This window comes from Bison bison, unplaced genomic scaffold (genome assembly GCF_000754665.1).
Source record: "Bison bison bison isolate TAMUID 2011002044 unplaced genomic scaffold, Bison_UMD1.0 scf7180017864371, whole genome shotgun sequence".
Taxonomy (NCBI): domain Eukaryota; kingdom Metazoa; phylum Chordata; class Mammalia; order Artiodactyla; family Bovidae; genus Bison; species Bison bison.
This window is the reverse complement of record NW_011494943.1, coordinates 13,889,300-13,910,284: the sequence shown is the minus strand read 5'-3', so window position 1 is coordinate 13,910,284 and position 20,985 is coordinate 13,889,300. Positions and strand designations below refer to the sequence as shown.

The following is a 20,985-nucleotide window of genomic DNA, read 5'->3' as shown; positions in this document are numbered from 1 at the left end:
TGCACTGCACCTAGGGAGAGTAGCCCCTGCTCGCTGCAACTGGAGAAAGCTCACGTGCAGCAACAAAGACCCAGTGCAGCCATAATTAATTAATTTTAAAAAATTAAGTAAAACACACCTGGTAAAAGGCTTATGGCAATCAGTTGATAAAATGCTCAAACTGCCTTGGGAAGCATCCTGGACCCCAGGGCCACAGAGTGTCCTAATTTGGCACAACAAACAGTAAATGTAACCTCTAAAGTTTCTTAGGGGGTGAACTATCAGAGGCACATGCCAGTCTGAATTCAGGTTAAACAATAACAGAAGTAATAATAACACATTTTAAAAACAGCTGTACAAATGGCTGTACAAATGGCTCTATTTCCTGAAGGATCTTGCTATACATGCAGCAAACTCTGTCATCTTATGAACTGGAGTGACTGACATCAACTCTCTGCTTCTGTTCTCCATTCATGCCAACAGGTAAAAAGCAACATGCAAACTGATGTCCACAGCCCCGCTCATGGCAGCCACTTTCCAAAGACACTTGGTTTCTGCTGAGCAACCACACCAGCAACACACCTGCAGATCTCAACGCCAGCGTCAAAACAGGGAGAAGGGAACACATTCGTTAAATGTTAACTATGTGCTGGGACTGGGTATGTTAATGCCTTGCCTTTCACATCATCTCACTGCATCCCATCTCATCTCTCCATCCATCCACTCATTTGAATGGAAGAAGAGATTCAAAATGGTGAATGATGAAGCCCAGTGGCTGTGATCACCTGGGAGGCCTCCCTAAGTGCATACCCACGGATACAACAATTTCACTTTCAGAAAGTATCCTACAGAAATATTAATACCAAAAAAAATATAGCATGAGGATGTTGCTGCAGTACTGTTAACAGCGAAAGGATGGAAACACTCTGAATGGCAATCAAACAGAGTATGGCATAATTGTATACTGGCACATTATACAGTTGTTACAAAGCCTGCCAGAGAGATGTGTGCTGCCCCAGAAAGACAGAAAGCTTATATCATTACTGAGAAAATGAATGTTGCAAAGTTGCATCCTATGAGCTCAATTTTATAAAATAGTGTTATGTTTAAGTATGAACACCACAAATACCAACTTCAACAACACCTAACTCTGTGATTAGGACACAGGACATTTGCTCTTCTGATGTTACACATTTATGTCATGTTGGGCTTTTTTTTTTGGCTGCACCCTGCAACTTGTGGGATTTTAGTTCCCCGACCAGGGACCAAACCTGTACCCCCTGCACTGGAAGCATGGAGTCTTAACTGGACTGTCAAGGAAATCCTGGACTTTTTTTTTTTAAACAAGGATCATGAATTATTTTGTGAACAGATAAACAATAAAAGTAGACATTATTTAAAGGCCAAGTTCAGATTTCATTACTCCTATAAAGTCCCTCTTGACCACTTCTGTTTATGGGGCTGCCCCCTTCTTGATTCACGCAGAGATGGCAGAGCAGAGGAATTTTCAGGGCGTGAATCCCACATGGTGAGAAGGCCTTTCTCCTGCTGCCTGAGGCTAGGCTGTCATTTAGCCTCTTCAGCCTTTATCCTCTCAACCAGATCACGGGCTTCTTAAAGGTGAGGGTGTCTTACTTTTCATTGATTGTGTCAACACCCAAGGTCTCACATTGCGTCTTCACAGAGGATATGTTCTCGAAGATCATGGGAATGGCAGACTTCTCTGCAGCCTTGCTGGGACCAAGTCTTCCTGGCTAAGGTGATGGGATCACCACTCCCACACACAAAGGGAGCCACTCAAATATCATCGAAGCCTCCCACTGGGTGGGCTACTCATTGCTTTTCCAGTGCCATCCACCTGGATTAATGAGCAGGACATCATCCAACTTGCAAAAGGGAGGGCAGGGGGAAGGAAAGGCAGTTGCCCAGGAGACGACTCACACTGTCCTGCACGATCAGGAGGGCCTTTGTAATGACAACATGGTCAACACGTTGTTCTCCTCCTGGGACCACTGGAGGCATTTGTGCTGTCACCCAGGCTTCGGAGGAAGCAGGTTAAAAGAAGCTCCACTGAAGAATGTTCTTTTCCCAGGGCTTTCCTTCTCATCTACTGCTCTGGCCACTTTCAGAGGCCTCCACAAGCTTCCATCTCTAATGGAACTGGCCTTATGGAGACCCTGTGATGCAGCAGCTCTGGGCGACCCTTACCCCGACCCTTTCCTTGCAGACTTCCTGCCCCAGCGTTGGTGGCTGGCATCAGGGAGCACTTTGGTGGCAGGGGCTTTGCCCCACACCAGCGAGGGCGGCCAGCTCTTATTCTCCCAGAGGTACCCAGCACTGGTAAATTGGAGCCCATCACCAAACAGCTGTGTTATATTCTCAGAAAGAAACAGATGAACGGAGGGAAAAGAGAAAAAATGATAATAATACAACAACAAACTGAACCGCACCCCAGCGGGAGGCAGCTGTGTTAAATCTGCCCATTTGGAGGTAACTGAAAACTCTGACCACCCTCAACCGCCAAGATGCAGACGGACATGAAAGTATTTTTAATTTGAGGGAGCAGAGTTATTCGAAAGAAGCACTTTGCACTGAAGGGTACAGCTATGTATGACAGTATTTGCTCATTTCATCTCTTTGTTCCCTTCTGGGGGCCCGTTGTACCCAGCAAAAAGCATTTAATCTCTCACGCTTGACAGTTATTGGAAAAGTTAGACACATCTCTGTTCCCTTCTCTCTCCCTTAAGAGACAACCCAGCAGATAAATAATTTACACCGGTGAGACCAATGAGCTGGCTGCCAAGGATTTCTTAGTTCAGAAAAACTCTAACCTAGGGGCCTGGAGGCTGAGTTCCAAAGAGCCCCCCAGTTAACCAACTCAAAGGGAAAGCTCTAAATCAAATTCTGCCTAAGACTCCCTGTAGCCTCCTACCTCCAATTATACCAGGGCTGCTTGCTTCTCAGACAGTTTCACATTCTCCTTCACTGATATCCAAGTTTAAAACACTATGAGTTCCTTTAATTTCTCCATTAGAATTATGGTGCTCTTTATCACTGGTAAATGGAGACTTCTTTTACATCTTCCAAAAGGAATGAGAAATTTCCTTTTTCTATTAAAAAAAAGGAAGATAAAATTCAAACGGTGGTGGAGACTGGTGAGATTATGGCCTTTGTAGCCTCAGTGCCTAGCACAGAGCCTGGCACACAGTAAGCACTTAATAAATGCAAACGAGGGACTTCCCTGATGGTCCAGTGGTTAGGACTCTGCACTCCCAATGCAGGGGGCTTGGATTTGACCTCCGGTTGGGGGAAACTACGATTCCTGCATGCCATGGGACAAGGCCAAAAAAATCAAAAATCAAATCAAATCAAAGTAAAAACAACTGCCGTGAATCGAGGAGGAAGAGGGTTGGATTTGAGCCAACACAAAAGCCTCTGAGTCAGAGCTCCGTAAGCCTGACTTTTGGAGATTGTCTAGGCTCAACCAGTGCTGGAGGCTGGTTGTCGAGATTTGCTCCCTCATCCCAAACGGCAGCTCAGCTTAGCAGGTGTGGGCTCGCTGCCCGTGTCCTCCAAGCGCGTGCTATGACTTATCGTCTCCAGTTCCTCCTTCCTGGGCTGGGATCTTCACCTTGAAATCTTGGCAGAGCATCAAAGGGATGGACATCTTGGCAGAGGAAAGAACCCACGTGTCAACCACATAACAAGTACAACCTACTCAGATGTTGGCTTCACTTCGTCTTTGCTGCTTGGGTGTGCGGAAGTGACTTGATCCAGAGAGTTTTATGATTCTAATGGGCTCAGGGCCTTGGCGGGGCTGCGTGGAGACTCATAGAGGTGCCCTCTGTGCCTGAGAAGTCACACTGATTTTTTAACAATGCAGCGCTGCCCTGCAAAGTCCTGCTACATGTAGGAGAGCAAAAAACTTGAGATTGAGAGGCTCTTGGGAGCTGCAGTTCAGGTCCCTGATGTGGCTGGGAGACAGTGGCACAATGATAATAAAGACAGAGCTGGGCTGGGCTCTCAGCGGATTCTGAGTCTCAAGTTCTGCTAAAACTCTGGTCAGTGGGGGCTCTTATGCCACCAGACAGAAGGCACCCTGTGGAAAATTTCCAGCTCCGGTCACCTTAATGAGAGAGGCATTCTTGCCTCTCATGTGGTTTGGAGGTTTCCAGGGACAAATGGAAAAAGAAGAGAAAATGCTTCAATCCCCTGCTTAGTCCTGGGTGGCACTGTGTATGTGAGAGAGAGAGAGGGACACACGGGAGCTGAGTGGTGACCCAGATAACCCTGGTCTGAATGGATAAACCTCAAAAATCTCAGAACAGATTGAGTCCACCAGCATTTCAGCCTTTTCTGCAGAAAATGTGTTTCCTATTTATGATGCTGACATAGTCAACTTATAAAGATGGATTGGAAGAAAAAGCTCATAAAGCTGTAGACTTCAGATTAAAAAATATATATATATGGAACTGATGCACAACTGTTAGCTTAATGGCTACAAATGCATTTTCTTTGATAGCACTCATTCTAAGATTGTCACTGCTAGAAGAAAAAAAAATAAAGCCCATGGTTTTCACTCATTCATTCAACAACTGTTCTGTGAGCAGCTGCTATGCGCTGGTGCTATCCTATCTGCTGGGGTACAGTGATAAGGAAGACAGCCCTTGTTTTTGTGGAGCTAGCATTATCCAGAAACCACAGACCAAAGCTCTTGCTCCAACGGGTAGCGAGTGGGGTGCCCAGGAAGCCCACAGAGTAGAAGTCACGTTTGATGGAACTCTAAACACTAATGACTAGAAGATTTCCAATTGAGAGGCACAGAGGTGGTGAGGGTCAGAAAGGGGAGAAGGCAGAGGTCCATACTAAGGGATGGAGCTTTTAAGCAGAAAATGACAAGGTTTGATTTCATTTTAGAAGGAAACTCTTGTGGTGGGGAGAAGGATGTTAATTATTTACAGTGTACAGAGGAGAAATTTGTTTGGATATGGTTTGACTTCTAAACCAGTTGTTTCCCTCATTCTCAGTTCAGTTCAGTCACTCAGTCGTGTCCGACTCTTTGCGACCCCATGGACTGCAGCACGCCAGGGTTCCCTGTCCATCACCAACTCTTGGAGCTTGTTCAAACTCACGTCCTTTGAGTCAGTAATGCCATCCAACCACCTCATCCCTGTCGTCCCCTTCTCCTCCTGACTTCCATCTTTCCCAGCATCAGGGTCTTTTCCAATCAGTCAGTTCTTCGCATCAGGTGGCCAAAGTATTGGAGTTTCAGCTTCAGCATCAGTCTTTCCAATGAATATTCAGGGCTGATTTCCTTTAGGATTGACTGGTATGATCTCCTTGCAGTCCAAGGGACTCTCAAGAGTCTTCTCCAACATCACAGTCCAAAAGCATCGATTCTTCGGTGCTCAGCTTTCCTTATAGTCCCACTCTCACATCCATACATGACTACTGGGAAAACCATAGCTTTGACTAGATGGACCTTTGTCAGCAAAGTAATGTCTCCGCTTTTAAATATGCTGTCTAGGAGTCACAGCTTTTCTTCCAAGGAGAAAGTGTCTTTTAATGTCATGGCTTCAGTCACCACCTGCAGTGATTTTGAAGCCCAAGAAAATAAAGTCTGTCACTGTTTCCATTGTTTCCCCATCTATTCGCCAGAAGTGACGGGACTGGATGCCATGATCTTAGTTTTCTGAATGTTGAGTTTTAAGCCAACTTTCACTTTCATCAAGAAGCTCTTTAGTTCTTCTTCGCTTTCTGCCATAAGGGTGGTGTCATCTGCATATCTGAGGTTATTGATATTTCTCCTGGCAATTTTGATTCTAGCCTGTGCTTCTTCCAGCCCGGCATTTCACATGATGCATTCTGCATAGAAGTTAAATAAGTATGGTGATAATATACAGCCTTGACGTGCTCCTTTCCCAATTTGGAACCAGTCTGTTGTTCCATGTCCAGTTCTAACTGTTGCTTCCTGACCTGCATACAGATTTCTCAGGAGGCAGGTAATGTGGTCTGGTATTCCCATCTCTTGAAGAATTTTCCACAGTTTGTTGTGATCCACACAGTCAAAGGCTTTGGTATAGTCAATAAAGAAGAAATGTATCTTTTTCTGGAACTCTCTTGCTTTTTCAATGATCCAATGGATGTTGGCAATTTAATCTCTGGTTCCTCTGCCTTTTCTAAATCCAGTTTGAACATCTGGAAATTCTTGGTTCATGTACTATTGAAGCCTCGCTTGGAGAATTTTGAGCATTACTTTGCTAGCATGTGAGATGAGTGCAACTGTGCGGTAGTTTGAGCATTCTTTGGCATTGCCTTTCTTTGGGACTGGAATAAAAACTGACCTTTTCCAGTCCTGTGGCCACTGCTGAGTTTTCCAAATTTGTTGGCATATTGAGTGCACCACTTTAACAGCATCATCTTTTAGGATTTTAAATAGCTCAACTGGAGTTCCATCACCTCCACTAGTTTTATTTGTAGTGATGCTTCCTAAGGCCAACTTGACTTTGCATTCCAGGATGTCTAGCTCTAGGTGAGTGATCACACCACTGTAGTTATCTGGGTCATGAAGATCATTTTTGTACAGTTCTTCTGTGTATTCTTGCCACCTCTTCTTAATATCTTCTGCTTCTATTAGGTCCATGCCATTTCTGTGTTTTATTGTGTCCATTTTTTCATGAAATGTTCCCTTGGTATCTCGATCCCTCATTCTCAGTCCCTGGCTAATGACACACAACCCGACAGCCTTGGAAACTCACTCTCCCCCTTCTGGTTGGTTTATACAGCAATCTGGATTCTAGAAATCGAATGATGGTGGGTTTGGGTTGCAAGGGAATCCCACGGAACACACTTTTCCTATAGTTTTATTGCAGTTCCCAATTATGCTCTTTCTTTTGTGGTCTAACTGCCAGAGAGAGTGAGAAGAAATTCTATGTGTAATATAGGTTGGTGACTGTTTGGGAAGCAGTGCTTGATAGAATGTGCAGGGTCGAGCCTTCTGGGGCCCCTTTTCTCCCACATCCATTAAGTAACCCTAAGATTCCAGGACAGGCAGGGGTGGCTCTGGGTGTGAGAGCAAAATCCAGATCACCAATGAATGAATGAATGAGCAAAATCCAGACCTCCAATGAATGAAATCCAATTCATCTCCAATGACGTTTACTCTCAGGGCAGGATTTTCCAGCCTTGGCTTACTGAGGGTTGGGATTCTCTGGTGGCTCAGAGGTAAAGAATCTGGTTGCCTGCAGTGCAGGAGACTCGGGTTCGATCCTTGGGTTGGGAGGATCCCCTGGAGAAGGAAATGGCAACCTATTCCAGTATTCTTGCCTGGAAAATTCCATGGACAGAGGAGCCTGGCGGGCTACAGACCATGGGGTCAGAAAAGAGTTGGACACAAGTTAGTGACTAAACCACTCTTGTTGTGGGGGCTGTCCTGTTCATTCTAGAATGTGGTTAGTGGTTGGTAGCACTCCCAAGTTGTGACAACCAAAAATGTCTCCAGACATTGTAAGCATCCTTGTGGGGTAAGGATGCTTTCAGTTTAGAGCCACTGCTCTTGGAGACAGTTTTCCATTCTTATCTTATTTGATTTCTCAGCAGCACTAAGCATAACCATTCACTCTCTTCTCTTGAAACTTGCATTCCTTGGTGCTCTCTTCTTGTTTTCCGTCTAATTCTCTGCCCAGTTCTTTCCAGATTCCTGGGGCCTCTCCATCCTCTCCCTGATCTCCAAACACTACTGTCCTAATGTGATACCAGGACCTGAACTCCCTTCCCATTTTACTTTATGCTTGTTCACTCTCATTCATCCTCAGAACTCTAAATTCTTCTATTTCCAAAATACTCCCCAATTTGTCTCCAGCCTGGATCTCTTATCTAAGCTCATTTCTGTTTGTTCTAGATGTCTCACTGGCATCACAATATCCATTCGTCTTTCTCCAAAACCCATTCCTTTTCTTCTCTCACCCCCATCCATCTGTTGTCCACGCAGTAAACCTTAAGGTCATCCTGCCTCTTCCTTTTCTCTTATCTTCATACCCAGTTTATGACCAATCCCTGTCAATTCTATCTTCAATAGATTCTTCAGAACCCTCTGTTCCCAGCCGTCCAGCTCAAGTTACCATATAACCTAAATAACCAACAAAGTAGATAATTCCGATGACCTCAGTGGTTTCCTGACTTCCACTCTGCTCCTGGACAGTCCATTCTCCGCCCAGAGCAAACTTGAAAAAGCATAAATCAGAGCATATGATGCCCCAGCTTTAATTTCTTCAGAGGCATTCTATTGCAGGCGAATAAAATCTAAGCATCTTAACGTGGCCTCATCCTCTTTCCCAACCTCCCGTCCTTCCCTTCTTCCTTCTGCTGCTGCTGCCACACTGCTCTCTTTCGCTCCCTCACAGATGTCACAGTGGGACTCCCATGCACGCTGTCACCTCCACCTGGAGCACTGACCCCAGCTCTTTTCTTCCTGCAGGTCACGTCTTCCGAGCATCTTTCCTGATCCCATCATCTTATGTTCAGTTTCCTTATCATGGTCTCTCCCTGCAAACTTCCTTAACTCCACATGTTTATTACAGAATTAGTTCTTTATTGTCTGGCTCCCGTGCTAGACTGGAAGTGTTGTAAGGGAAGAGACCCTCTGTGTCTCTTCTGTTCACTCATTGCCACGTCCCCATCTAAATATTGTCTGCGACACGCAGTGAGTACTCGGTACATATTTACTGGATGAATGACTATTCCTCTCTCATTTCCTTGGTCAAACTGTATCTTGAAAAGAATACTTTATGGCCTGGGAAAATGAATGACAATGAAGCCTGAAAAAAATGTTCCTCGAATATCTGTGTCAATGAGGAAAAGCTTTCCAGTGGTGGTTCTTGGGAGCACAAAGCACAGGGAGATGAGTCAGGCACTGGCTGACTAGAAATGAGTCTTGCTGATTTTGTCATTAGTATTCTGTATCTGTGCTAAGACTTTCCACTGAATCAGGGGATCCCCGATGCCAGGCAGGACCACACTGAAGCCATCTAAGAGGAAGAGCTGAAATCAGTTCAGAGTGTTCTGGCAACACTGCCTTTCTAGAAGGCTTGAGCTACCAAAGGGACCAGGATGTTCAGGTAAGACAACAGCCCCCCAGGCTCAGGAAGCCACAGAGGCGACAAGGCAGTGGCTTCACCCAGCGCACTGCCTGATGCTTTCCCCATCACTGAAGCCCCGGGAGTACTGGTGGCCTTGAGATGAAACCACAGAAAAGGAAGACAAGGGGAGGCCAAATTTCTCTTCTTGAGCAGGTCCACAGTTATGCAGAGAGCACTTTCCTTTGTTTTTCTGAAATTTCATGAGTGTGGCTGGCTGCAACGTATAATGTAAATGGATGACGTTCAAAGGCTCAGCCTTTGAGTCCCACCAAGAGTCATTCCCATCAGCCTCTCTCAAGATTTGAAGGGACAGCAGCTGCAGAGCACATGCCTGCAATTAAGCAGCTAAGCATTCGCTAAGACTGGGTTAGACTCTGACATCCAAATGAATCCCAAAAGGTGGAGGCAAAAAAAGTCTGAACCACACTCAGAGCCCAGCATCTGTCACGGTGGAATTCATTCTTACCGGGTTTATTTATTACATCTTAAATCAGCCTTAATGAAGCCGAGGAAAGAGTTTCAAGGTCCATGTGTTCCCGCTCAAGGACGAGAAGAGGGCCACGAGTCCAAACATACTGTGACTGGCTGCATGTTGCTCAACAACAAACACAGCCCAGCATCTGCTGTTGCAGGGCTGGGACATTACTTACACGGGGTCACCCAAGCTCCATCAGCAGCCGTTAATAAAAATGCTAACAGGCCGTAAGTAGGGACATACACTAACAGGATAAACGTTTGCACCGAGGCAAACAGTGGATTCTGGTAGGTGGGAATCATATAGAAAGATACTCTCTTAAATTTATTCTCAGTCAAGATTAAAAAAAGAGAGGGCTTTATGCAGGTCCTTTCAGTTTCGAGACAAAGCTTCTGTGCAGACACAAGCTGCCCAAGTTTCAAAATTCACTCAGGGATGACTCATTGAGCGTTATCTTTGTGTTAGACCCCAAAGATATATATAAAACACAGCCCCTGCAGAGGGGAAGACAGGCTAGCCCCAGGCCTGGCCAAACAGGAAGCCAGAGGTGGCCGCTGTTTTTTATAGGCCAGTTATCAGTTGGGTGGTTCAGCCTTGCGAGTTATTTTGCTGCCAAGAATGATGGCAGAGGTGGGGAGACTGAAGACTTCACTGAAACTGAGTGGCAGCTGGGGTTAATGATGGGCTCCAAGAAGTAGGAACTCCACTCTGAGACTCGCAGTAAAGAATTCAGTAAGAGGTAACAGCAAATTTAATCAACAGAAAGACAGATGGACGTGCCCTGGGTCAGGGTGGACTTAGTAAAAGTTTGTTGAAAGAATAACTCTCTTCCACCTGACACCCCGTCTATTGCTCACCTCAGATTCTTTGTAGTAACGTTCTGGAATTTCATCACAGGCAATATCGATAAAGCAAACTTCTCTCTCCAGATCTTTGGCTTCGTTGTCAAAAATCTGAAAGAGCAGAGCAACAAATCAAAGGTTAGTGACGGCGGGTGAGATCCTCAAGGTGCCCGCAAGTTGGCCCAATGGTGCGTGAGGCAGAATAACTCCCCGCAGAGCATCTTCACATGGCTCAGTGCCCCTGGTGAGAGCTTTCCGCTGCCTCAGAATGTGCAAGAATCATGCGAAGCTTTTATTCATCGCTTACACTTTGTCACATCAGAGGCAGGTGTAGCATCAATCACCGCTTGGTGAGGGGAAGAAGATAAAACAAGCTGTTTTTAGAAGTTCAAGAGTGAAGAAATAAATCTCTTCCAAAAAGGAAGTCTGCTGATTTTTGGCAGTTAATCTAAACAGGGAGAGGGAAGAGGCTAAAAAGGTTCTGGGTAGATAGGAGACAAAAAGCAGTGATACAGCCTGAGATTTAGAGAAGAAAAATAAGGTTTTTTTTTCCATTAAAGTGTTTACATATATTTAATTTTGGAAATAACATACACTCATTGCAGAAAATACAGATAAACAAAAAGAAGAAAATAAAGACTGTCCACAATTCCATTACCCAGTGTATTATTCTTGATCATTTAAAAGCATGATTTCTTTGGTACATACAGGGGTATGAAGGTGGAGCTTGAAAAAGTATTGAGATGCCTTCTTGTCAATCTAGGCTTGGTTCTACTGGCCCAGAATGCCCAACACTTGCAAAGAAATAGGTAAGAGAGCCACGTATACAGATATACACTCTGGTTCCTCTACTTTTCCCCACTGCCATTTTTTTCTGACCTTACAGGGATATCTTCTCATCACTTCTGAAGGATAGTAAAAAGTTCGCAAATCACTTCATCCTTGGAGAAAGTCTTAACCATACCCCAATCTCACTGTTAAGCTGATTCCTACAAGGGAATCATCTGCTAACACTAATTAAACCTGACTCTCCAGAAGAGAACGAAATATTTTGGAAGAAGAGGGTGGTTGATGCCTAAGAACATTGTCTTGACACAAATTTGGAGCCTATTAATAACACGTTCTCCCCCAGGATAGCATCTGGAGGGCTCTTTGCAAGTTGAAACTGCTAGTCCTTTCCAAATGCTTTCTGAATAATATTTGTGCTGGTAATTATCTGCCCAGGCTGCTGTTTGCTCTGCCACCAGTTTCCTTCTATAATGGTCAGATACTGGACTCTTCAGATCTGGTCAAGGAGACTGACTCTCCGGTCTGAACTGAGGAGGCCACTGCATTTTCCTAAAGGCAGAGGAAGACTGGTTCCTGGATCAGCTCTGATTCCGACCACGGCCCAGTGAAGTCAAGTGCATGTAGACACTCGCAAAGTGTTTGGGAGGGATAGGTAGATTGCTTTGAAATGAAATGGGGAAATGGTGGGAAAATAAGTTCGAGTGGAGAAATAAAACACGAAATGAAACACCGGGTCTCAGGGTGTTTGTGTGTTTCACTCTCTCTCTTTTTGCTTGAATCTCTTAAGTGTGTGCGAGAGAAGACGTGCCTCATTAAGAAAACAAAACAGAACGGAACACCCCAGAGGCAAATGAGCTGCTAGAGAGTAAATTACAAGAGAAGTTAGAGAGCTTTGACATTTATTGGTGGTAAAATTTATGGGACTGAAAGAAGGGGAAATGAACAGGGGTTAAGGGAGTTATTGACAGATTAGGTGGCTTTTCCTAATTTAATTCACATAGTTTTGGATCACCCATTATCACATTATTACATTATTGCCCTTCTGCTCCAAATTCACCCTTTAGTCTCTGCTCTAACAGACCAGACCCTGTAACCACTTCTTGACAGCGAGGATGACACTAAGCCCGTGTATTAGAGGAACCCTGCAGGAAGAAGGGGGCTTCTCTTCCTGGTGTGAATCTTATTCCTGCTATACAATCTGTTGGGGGGAGAGGGGAATGAAGTGCTGCTCTGTCCCAGTTGCATGTCCAGAGTGCACAGCTGCTTGGTGACTTTGGAGTCCTGGCCTTCACTGTGGCCCTTCTGATGTAGGTACCCCTCTGCTCCAGCCGCACACTGCCAATGGTGCTCTGACTCTACATTCTTGCCCACCAGTCTCATCTCACTTGTACCCAGAGGGAACTTTTCTGCCACCCAGCAACTGTGGACCACCTCTGATCCAGGAAACACAGCAAACTTCTCTGCCATCCAGTGGGCTATGATCACAATCTCTGCAAGGAGGTCAAGCTCCAGCCATGGAGATGGGCCCTTTCTGAGTTTGTTCTTCCTAGTGTCCACTTCCTCAGCCTTAGGTATGCTTTAGACTTCTCTTTTCATCTTTATAATTACTCTTATCAAAGTTTCAGTTCAGTCGCTCAGTCGTGTCCGACTCTTTGCGACCCCATGGATTGCAGCACACCAGACATCCCTGTCAATCATCAACTCCTGGAGTTTACTAAAACTCATATCCATCTTGTCAGTGATACCATCCAACCATCTCATCCTCTGTCATCCCCTTCTCCTCCTGACTTCAATCTTTCCCAGCATAAGGGTCTTTTCCAATCAGTCAGTTCTTCGCATCAGGTGGCCAAAGTATTGGAGTTTCAGCTTCAGCATCAGTCCTTCCAATGAATATTCAGGACTGATTTCCTTTAGGATTGACTGGTTTGATTGCCTTGCAGTCCAAGGGACTCTCAAGAGTCTTCCTCAACACCACAGTTCAGAAGCATCAATTCTTGGGCACTCAGCTTTCCTTATAGTCCAACTCTCACATCCATACGTGACTACTGGAAAAACCATAGCTTTGACTAGACGGACCTTTGTTGGCAAAGTAATGTCTCTGATTTTTAATATGCTGTCTAGGTTGGTCATAACTTTTCTTCCAAGGAGAAAGCATCTTTTAATTTCATGGCTGCAGTCACTATCAGCAGTGATTTTGGAGCCCACGAAAATAAAATCTGTCATTGTTTCCATTGCTTTCCCATCTATTTGCCATGAAGTGATGAGACTGGATGCCATGATCTTAGTTTTCTGAATGTTGAGTTTTAAGCCAACTTTTTCACTCTCCTCTTTCACCTTCATCAAGAGGCTCTTTAGTTCTTCTTTGCTTTCTGCCATAAGGGTGGTGTCATCTGCATGTGTGAGGTTATTGATATTTCTCCCGGCAATCTTGATTCCAGTTGTGCTTCATCCGGCCCAATGTTTCTCATGATGTACTCTGCATATAAGTTAAATAAGCAGGGTGACAATATACAGGCTTGATGTACTCCTTTCCCAATTTGGAACCAGTCTGTTGTTCCATGTCCAGTTCTAACTGTTGCTTCCTGACCTGCCTACAGATTTCTCAGGAGGAAGGTAAGGTGGTCTGGTATTCCCATCTCTTTCAGAATTTTCCACAGTTTGTTGTGATTCACACAGTCAAAGGCTTTGGCGTAGACAATAAAGCAGAAGTAGTTTTTCTGGAACTCTCTTGCTTTTTCGATGATCCAACAGATGTTAGCAATTTGATCTCTGGTTCCTCTGCCTTTTCTGAAACCAGCTTGAACATCTGGAAGTTCACGGTTCATGTACTGTTGAAGCCTCACTTGGATAATTTTGAGCATTACTTTGCTAGCATGTGAGATGAGTGTGATTGTGTGGTAGTCTGAATATTCTTTGGCATTGCCTTTCTTTGGGATTGGGATGAAAACTGACCTTTTCAGGTCCTGTGGCCACTGCTGAGTTTTCCAAATTTGCTGGCATATTGAGTGCAGCCCTTTAACAGCATCATCTTTCAGGATTTGAAATAGCTCAGCTGGAATTCCATCACCTCCACTAGCTTTGTTCATAGTGATGCTTCCTAAGGCCCACTTGACTTCACATTCCAGGATGTCTGGCTCTAGGTGAGTGATCACACCAATGTGATTATCTGCACTGTGAAGATCTTTTTTGTACAGTTCTTCTGTGTATTCTTGCCACCTCTTCTTAATATCTTCTGCTTCTGTTTAGGTCCATACCATGTCTGTCCTTTATTGTGCCCATCTTTGCATGAAATGTTCCCTTGGTATCTCTAATTTTCTTGAAGAGAACTCCAGTCTTTCTCATTCTACTGTTTTCCTCTATTTCTTTGCATTGATCCCTGAGGAAGGCTTTCTTATCTCTCCTTGCTATTCTTTGGAACTCTGCATTCAAATGGGTATATCTTTCCTTTTCTCCTTTGCCTTTCACTTCTCTTCACAGCTATTTGTAAGGCCTCAGACAACCATTTTGCCTTTTTGCATTTCTTTTTCTTGGGGATGGTCTTGATCCCTGCCTCCTGTACAGTGTCACAAACCTCTGTCCATAGTTCTTCAGGCACTCTGTCTATCAGATCCAATCCCTTGAATCTATTTCTCACTTCCACTGTATAGTCATAAGGGATTTGATTTAGGTCACACCTGAATGGTCTAGTGGTTTTCTACTTTCTTCAATTTAAGTCTGAATTTGGCAATAAGGAGTTCATGATCTGAGCCACAGTCAGCTCCCGGTTTTGTTTTTGCCGACTGTATAGAGCTTCTCCATCTTTGGACACAAAGAATATAATCAATCTGATTTTGGTATTGACCATCTGGTGATGTCCATGTGTAGAGTCTTCTCTTGTGTTGCTATGACCAGTGCTATGGCCACGCTCAGTAAATCTTTAATCCAATTTTCTGTTGATGGGTGGGGCCCGATTCCCTCCCTGTTATTTACCTGGGGCCAAACTATGGTGGAGGTAATGAAGATAATGGCAACCTCCTTCAAAAGGTCCCATGCATGCACTGCTGCCCTCAGTGCCCCCAACCCTGCAGCAGGCCACCACCGACCCAGACCTCTGCCGGAGACTCTGGACACTCACGGGCAAGTCTGGGTCAGTCTCTTGTGGGGTCACTGCTCCCTTCTCCTGAGTCCTGGTGTGCACAAGGTTCTGTTTGTGCCCTCTAAGAGTCTGTTTCCCTAGTCCTGTGTAAGTCTGGCGGCTCTATGGTGGGGTTAGTGACGACCTCCTCCAAGAGGGCTCATGCCATCCCCAGGTCTGCTGCACCCAGAGCCCCTGCCCCTGCGGCAGTCCACTGCTGACCCGTACCTCCACAGGAGACACTCAAACACAGTTCGGTCTCAGTCTCTGTGGGGTCTCTGGGTCCTGGTGCACACAAGGTTTGTTTGAGCCCTCTGAGCGTCTCTGGCGGGTATGGGGTATGATTCTAAACGTGATTTCGTCCTTCCTACCATCTTACTGGGGCTTCTCCTTTGCCCTCGGATATGTCCTCAAAGTCGCTCCAGCACTGCACAGCTGCTGCTCCAGTGCCCATCAAATAATTCGAATTAATAATTAGAATAAATTAATAATTCCTTATATTACACTCTTCCTGTTCAAATTTTTTGTGGTGTAGGCCTCCTAATGAGGCCCTGATTTATACACTCAATTGCATATGAAATACTGCCCTTGGCTTTGAGGGCTGCAAAAATAAGGGTTGAGTTCCTGTTCTTCACAAATTATCATCTAGTGAGAGAGACAGACTGGGAAGCTATTCCCCAAAATACAAGGTGAATTAAATATTTGTTACAAAAGAAAGGACAGACTGTCAGGCCAGAAGAGGAGTCATTTATGTTGACTCCACAACTGTATGGTCAGGATAGTATTATTATTTCCACTTTTCAGATGAGAAAACTAAGGCTCAGGAGACGCAGGAGACGTGGGTTCGATCCCTGGGTTGGGAAGATCCAATGGAGGAGGAAATGGCAACCCATTCCAGTACTCTTGCCTGGAGAATCCCATGGGCAGAGGAGACTAGCGGACTACAGTCCACAGGGTCACAAAGAGTTGGACACGTCTGAATGACTGAGCACGCACGCACAGGAAGTAAAGTGCCTTGCCCGAGGTCACACTGCCTGTTGGCAGAGAGGCTCAGAGTCAGAGCAAGCCTCCAGGCTTCCCGATCAGACTCCTCCAGTGATAAAAAGGCTGCCTCTTGGCACCCGACTGAGAAGATAAATATCAATCAAAAGTGCTTCCTATTTCTTTCCAGAAAGATGAAACTAGAATCTGGTTCTCCTCCTGCTACTGAAAAATGTATGTCCTGAGTAACTGTTATTGGGAACTCCCCAATGACTTCGAGCTTTTCTGTTGAGACTGCAGTAGAATCTACTTAGGTAGTTTTTAAGTTCCAACTCTGGACTCTTTCTTTAATATGACACTTATTCTCACACCCAAGTCCATGAAATAACAAGCACTTCTGAAGTCAATGTTTCAGGGTGGGGTTCTCACCACCTGAACAAAGCTACAAAAAAATCACTTTGAGGACCTCAACATTCTCTTCAGGCTTGATATTACAAAGTATCTTAATTTCCAATAAATAATTAATCTCCCAATGATTAGAGCTTTTAGAAGATGCTCATAGGTGCTCAATACATGCTGCTGAATGACTGGAAGACATTTAGCTTCTATCTTCCAGAGAATAATCTATGGCAGGAATATTGCTTAGTAATTGATGTTAGGTTCTTTTCATGAGTCCCAGTTCTATCTGCTGGTAAGCACCCTAACTTTCCATAATTCCCAATATAGACCTCAATGGAGAGTGGAAACCTCTTAGTATTGGCTGACAGGTCCCACAGTGGAAATCAGGAGAGCTGAGTCTGAACTGAGTTATCTCCCCTATGTGACCCTGGGCAAGACCCTGCATCTCCTTCGACTAGATGGATGGGTATCAGGGAACTGTGAAATATCCTGGAGCTGTACCCAACATCTGGGGAGATGCTTTCTTTCTGGCAACAGAGTTTGACCACTTTCACCTGATTTCAGAGAGATCTGTGGCTCTAATGAGGTTGAGAGCAAGTGACCTAGATGACCACTAGAGTTCTTTGCAGTTAACATGTCAGTGATATTGAGTGACTTCCAGGTTTTGTTAGGCTCCTACATCCTGTTCTTTGCTCCTTCACCCCATATCCAGCTGATTTGGGTGGTGCACAGAGGGGAAGCAGGAAGTGGCCATGACATAATGTAATCAGAGGCCATGGCAGGGGTGAAACACTCTCATCTTCATGCTTAGCTTAGGGCACCATCCAGAATTAAGCCAATGCTGTTGCAAACAGAGGCTTAGCAAGGTCTCAAAGAAAAACAGCAAGAGTAACTATTCACTGGGGCTTCCTCAGTGGCAGCCGCCACAGCAGAAGCTGTCAGAACTCTGGTCCAACCACCAGCTCTTTGAGGTGGAATAAGAGCTCTGCTGAGACAGCTTAGGACCGAGACGCATCCTCATGTTGGTGTGCATGTGTGCTACGTCGCTTCAGTTATGTCCGAGTCTTTGTGACCCAATGAATGTGGCCGCCAGGATCCTCTGTCCATGGGATTCTCCAGGTGAGAATACTGGAGTGGGTTGCCATGCCCTCCTCCAGCAGATCTTTCTGACCCAGGGATGGAACCTGCATCTCTGAGGTCTCCTGTACTGGCGAGTGGGTTCCTTACCACTAGCACCAACTGGGAAGAAGCCCCTTAATGTTGGAACATTAAGCCAAAGCTCCACCAGGCTGTCACCTGACACAGGTGCTAAGCGCCTTCACGTCCTTGGGAGGTTCTTGGGCAGCATTTGTCCCTTTCTGAGATGGGAGTTGGGTGTGGGACTCAAATGTGGTACCTTCTCTATACCTCCAATAATAATGCTCCCCTCTGTGGTTACTTATCAGACATATCCACCCACAAGTCATCTGTAGCGGGTTTCAGTGCCAATCTGACTGACTCTCTGACCTCTGCCCCCTTCCTCCCCAACTAGGCAATGAGCACTCAGTAAACTCCTTCTTTTAATCTGAACTAAGCAATATTACCCAGAAGGCAAATTTCCTGAGTAAATACTATCTTACAGATTCCAAAATGAAAAGGGGGTAATTTTCTCTTTTTTGTAAACCCTTATGAACATTAAATATCAAGTATTTTTAAAGTCTTCACATACTTTGATCTGGTGAACTTAAGCTTTGATAATTCATCTTAAGGATCTTAAATAAATGAAAAGCTTAACGCACAAAGATTTTCATTGCAACATTAATGTAATGGCAAGAAAAAACAGAGGGAAAGAGGGAGGAAAAAAGCAAACAGCCAAATTATTCCAGTATGGGAGAATGGCCAAGGAAATTATGATAAATCCATTCGATGAACCATTATGTGGCCATTAATAGCTCCATTCTTAAAAAAGATTTTCCCAGGAGGGTAAACAAGGGTGTGGGTGGGATGCAGAAGGGGAGATGCCCCATATTTAATACAGACAGATGCTGAGTCATGTGGTCATAACTCACACAACTCAGAAGGGAAAGGTACGCTGATAAATGTGGAATGTGTTTTAAGGACGCACTAGATTTCTTCCTTGAACTGCAGTCTCTTTCTAGATTTATTTATTTCTCATTTTGCTTTTAGGCGTTTCTAGATTTTGTGGTCTCTCTTGTGACTGTCCAGTCAGGGAGAGCACTGTGTACAGCAGCTTTTCAGAAATCCATGGTCCTGAGGATCATGGGTTTGTAGCCCCTTTTAGCCCCTTTCTCTATAACAGTAAGTTCTGTGGTTTATGATCCAAGTTTAGATGGGAACTGTCTGTACTTTCTGCACAATTTTTCCATAAACTTAAAACTGCTTTAAAAAATAAAGTCTAATATTAAAAAAAAATTGAGGTGGGGAGGGGGGGCAACCCAAGCTTCTTCCTGCCATCTGTCTGAGCTACCAAGGATGCAAGGTAGGGGTGGCTAATCAGTCATCCTGTTTTATGCTTCACATATGATTTAAGGGACGAAGAATCCCAGTTAAGCCACTGTTCTGCTCTTTTTTCAATATACTTGGGAGGTTTCAGGGGGAGGCAATTGACTAAGACACACTAACAAAGAATAGGTTCAGTAAGGAGGAACACTGGAAGCAGAATTATTGTTTTAACATTGCTTTCATTTCAATGCTCTGGATTTGCAAAGTGGCCATTTGGTTTGGTGCAGAGGATGTGGGTCCCTGGTTAATACGTTAGGCATATGGGGCTAGAGTTGGTTCATGATTTTTTTATTGATTATTCTCTAATGGCAGCATACCTGTAGGGAGAGCCTGAAAAACACTTATGGCCAGGAAAAAAAATAGTCCCAGTTATTGATGAAGACAACCATCATTTCATTACCCCATCTCTACTCATATTCCTACTAAGAACATTTTCATGCCCACGCAATTCAGTGGTGACCATTTCATGAATGTGTAAGCTAGATGATCCAACCTCAGAATATGCAACTTGTCTTCCCCATTGCCATTAACATACAGATTAAAAAAAAGGATGGTTTTCTTCCATCTCTTTAAAAACATTTCTGCTTCTTTCCAACTCCCAGAATAAAGAGCTGTTGTTTATTCTGTTATAGTGGAAAAAATAATTGCTGAAGGTGGACATACTTAATAACAGTTTTCTGAAGAGAAGAGACTAGGCTTCAGCAATCAACAAATCAGCAAATAATTACCAAGCATCTGCTATGTGGTCAACAGGGCTTCCCTGGTGGTTCAGATGGTAAAGAATCTGTCTGCAATTCAGGAGACTTGGGTTTGATTCCTGGGTTGGGAAGATCCCCGGAGAAGGAAATGGCAACCCAATCCAGTATTCTTGTCTGGAAAATTCCATGGACAGAGAAGCCTGGCATACTACAGTCCATGGGGTTGCAAAGAGTCAGACATGACTGAGCAACTAACACACATGTGGTCAACAATGTGCCTCTTAATGTGTGAGATAAGGTCCACTCTCAAGCAGGCTTATGATTTTGCAGCAAAGACTTGATTTGTTGCAAGATTTAATTAACAGCATCATGAAAGTGAAAGAAAAAGTGAAAGTGAGGTCGCTCAGTAGTGTCCAACTCTTTGAGATCCCCTGGACTGTAGCCTACCATGCTCTTCCGTTCATGGGATTTTCCAGGCAAGAGTACTGGAGTGGGTTGCCATTTCCTTCTCCAGAGGATCTTCCCGACCCAGGGATCAAACCCGGGTCTCCCACGTTGTAGGCAGAAGCTTTACCATCTGAGCCACCAGGGAAGCCTTAACAGCATCATATAAGATATTATATCTGTTACTAAGTAATAAGTACTAAAAGCTACGTATTATCAGACAAGAAGTACTTCACTCCGAATCCAGCAAGGGAGAATATATGTATATATATGTGTGTGTGTGTGCATGACATTCTTTTTCAGATTCTTTTTCATTATAGGTTGTTACAGGATATTAGATATACACCGTTCCCTGTGCTATGTAGCAGGTCCTTGTCGGTTATCTATTTTATATATAGTAGTGTGTATATGTTAATCCCAAACTCCCAATTTATCCCTCTCTTCCCCTTTCCCTCTGGTAACCGTAAGTGTTTTTTTCTATGAGGAGAGACAAAATTTTAAAAATAAACTTTATGGAAAAGCTAGAGCTTCCCCGGTGGCTCTGACAGTAAAGAATCTGCCTGGAATGTGGGAGACCCGGGTTCAATCTCTGGGTTGGGAAGATTTCCCTGGAGAAGGGAATGGC

The 20,985-nt window shown here is 44.5% G+C and overlaps 1 protein-coding gene across 2 annotated transcripts in view; it reads right to left on the bottom strand.

The window, feature by feature from the left end:
- Positions 1 to 20,985, bottom strand: part of PITPNC1 (phosphatidylinositol transfer protein, cytoplasmic 1) — a 270,267-nt gene that overhangs the window by 34,288 nt on the left and 214,994 nt on the right. For both annotated transcript variants that reach the window (XM_010856400.1, XM_010856399.1), the window contains exon 6: positions 10,449 to 10,544. In XM_010856400.1, coding sequence (XP_010854702.1) covers positions 10,449 to 10,544 — 96 coding nt within the window. The remainder of the gene's footprint in view (positions 1 to 10,448; positions 10,545 to 20,985) is intronic.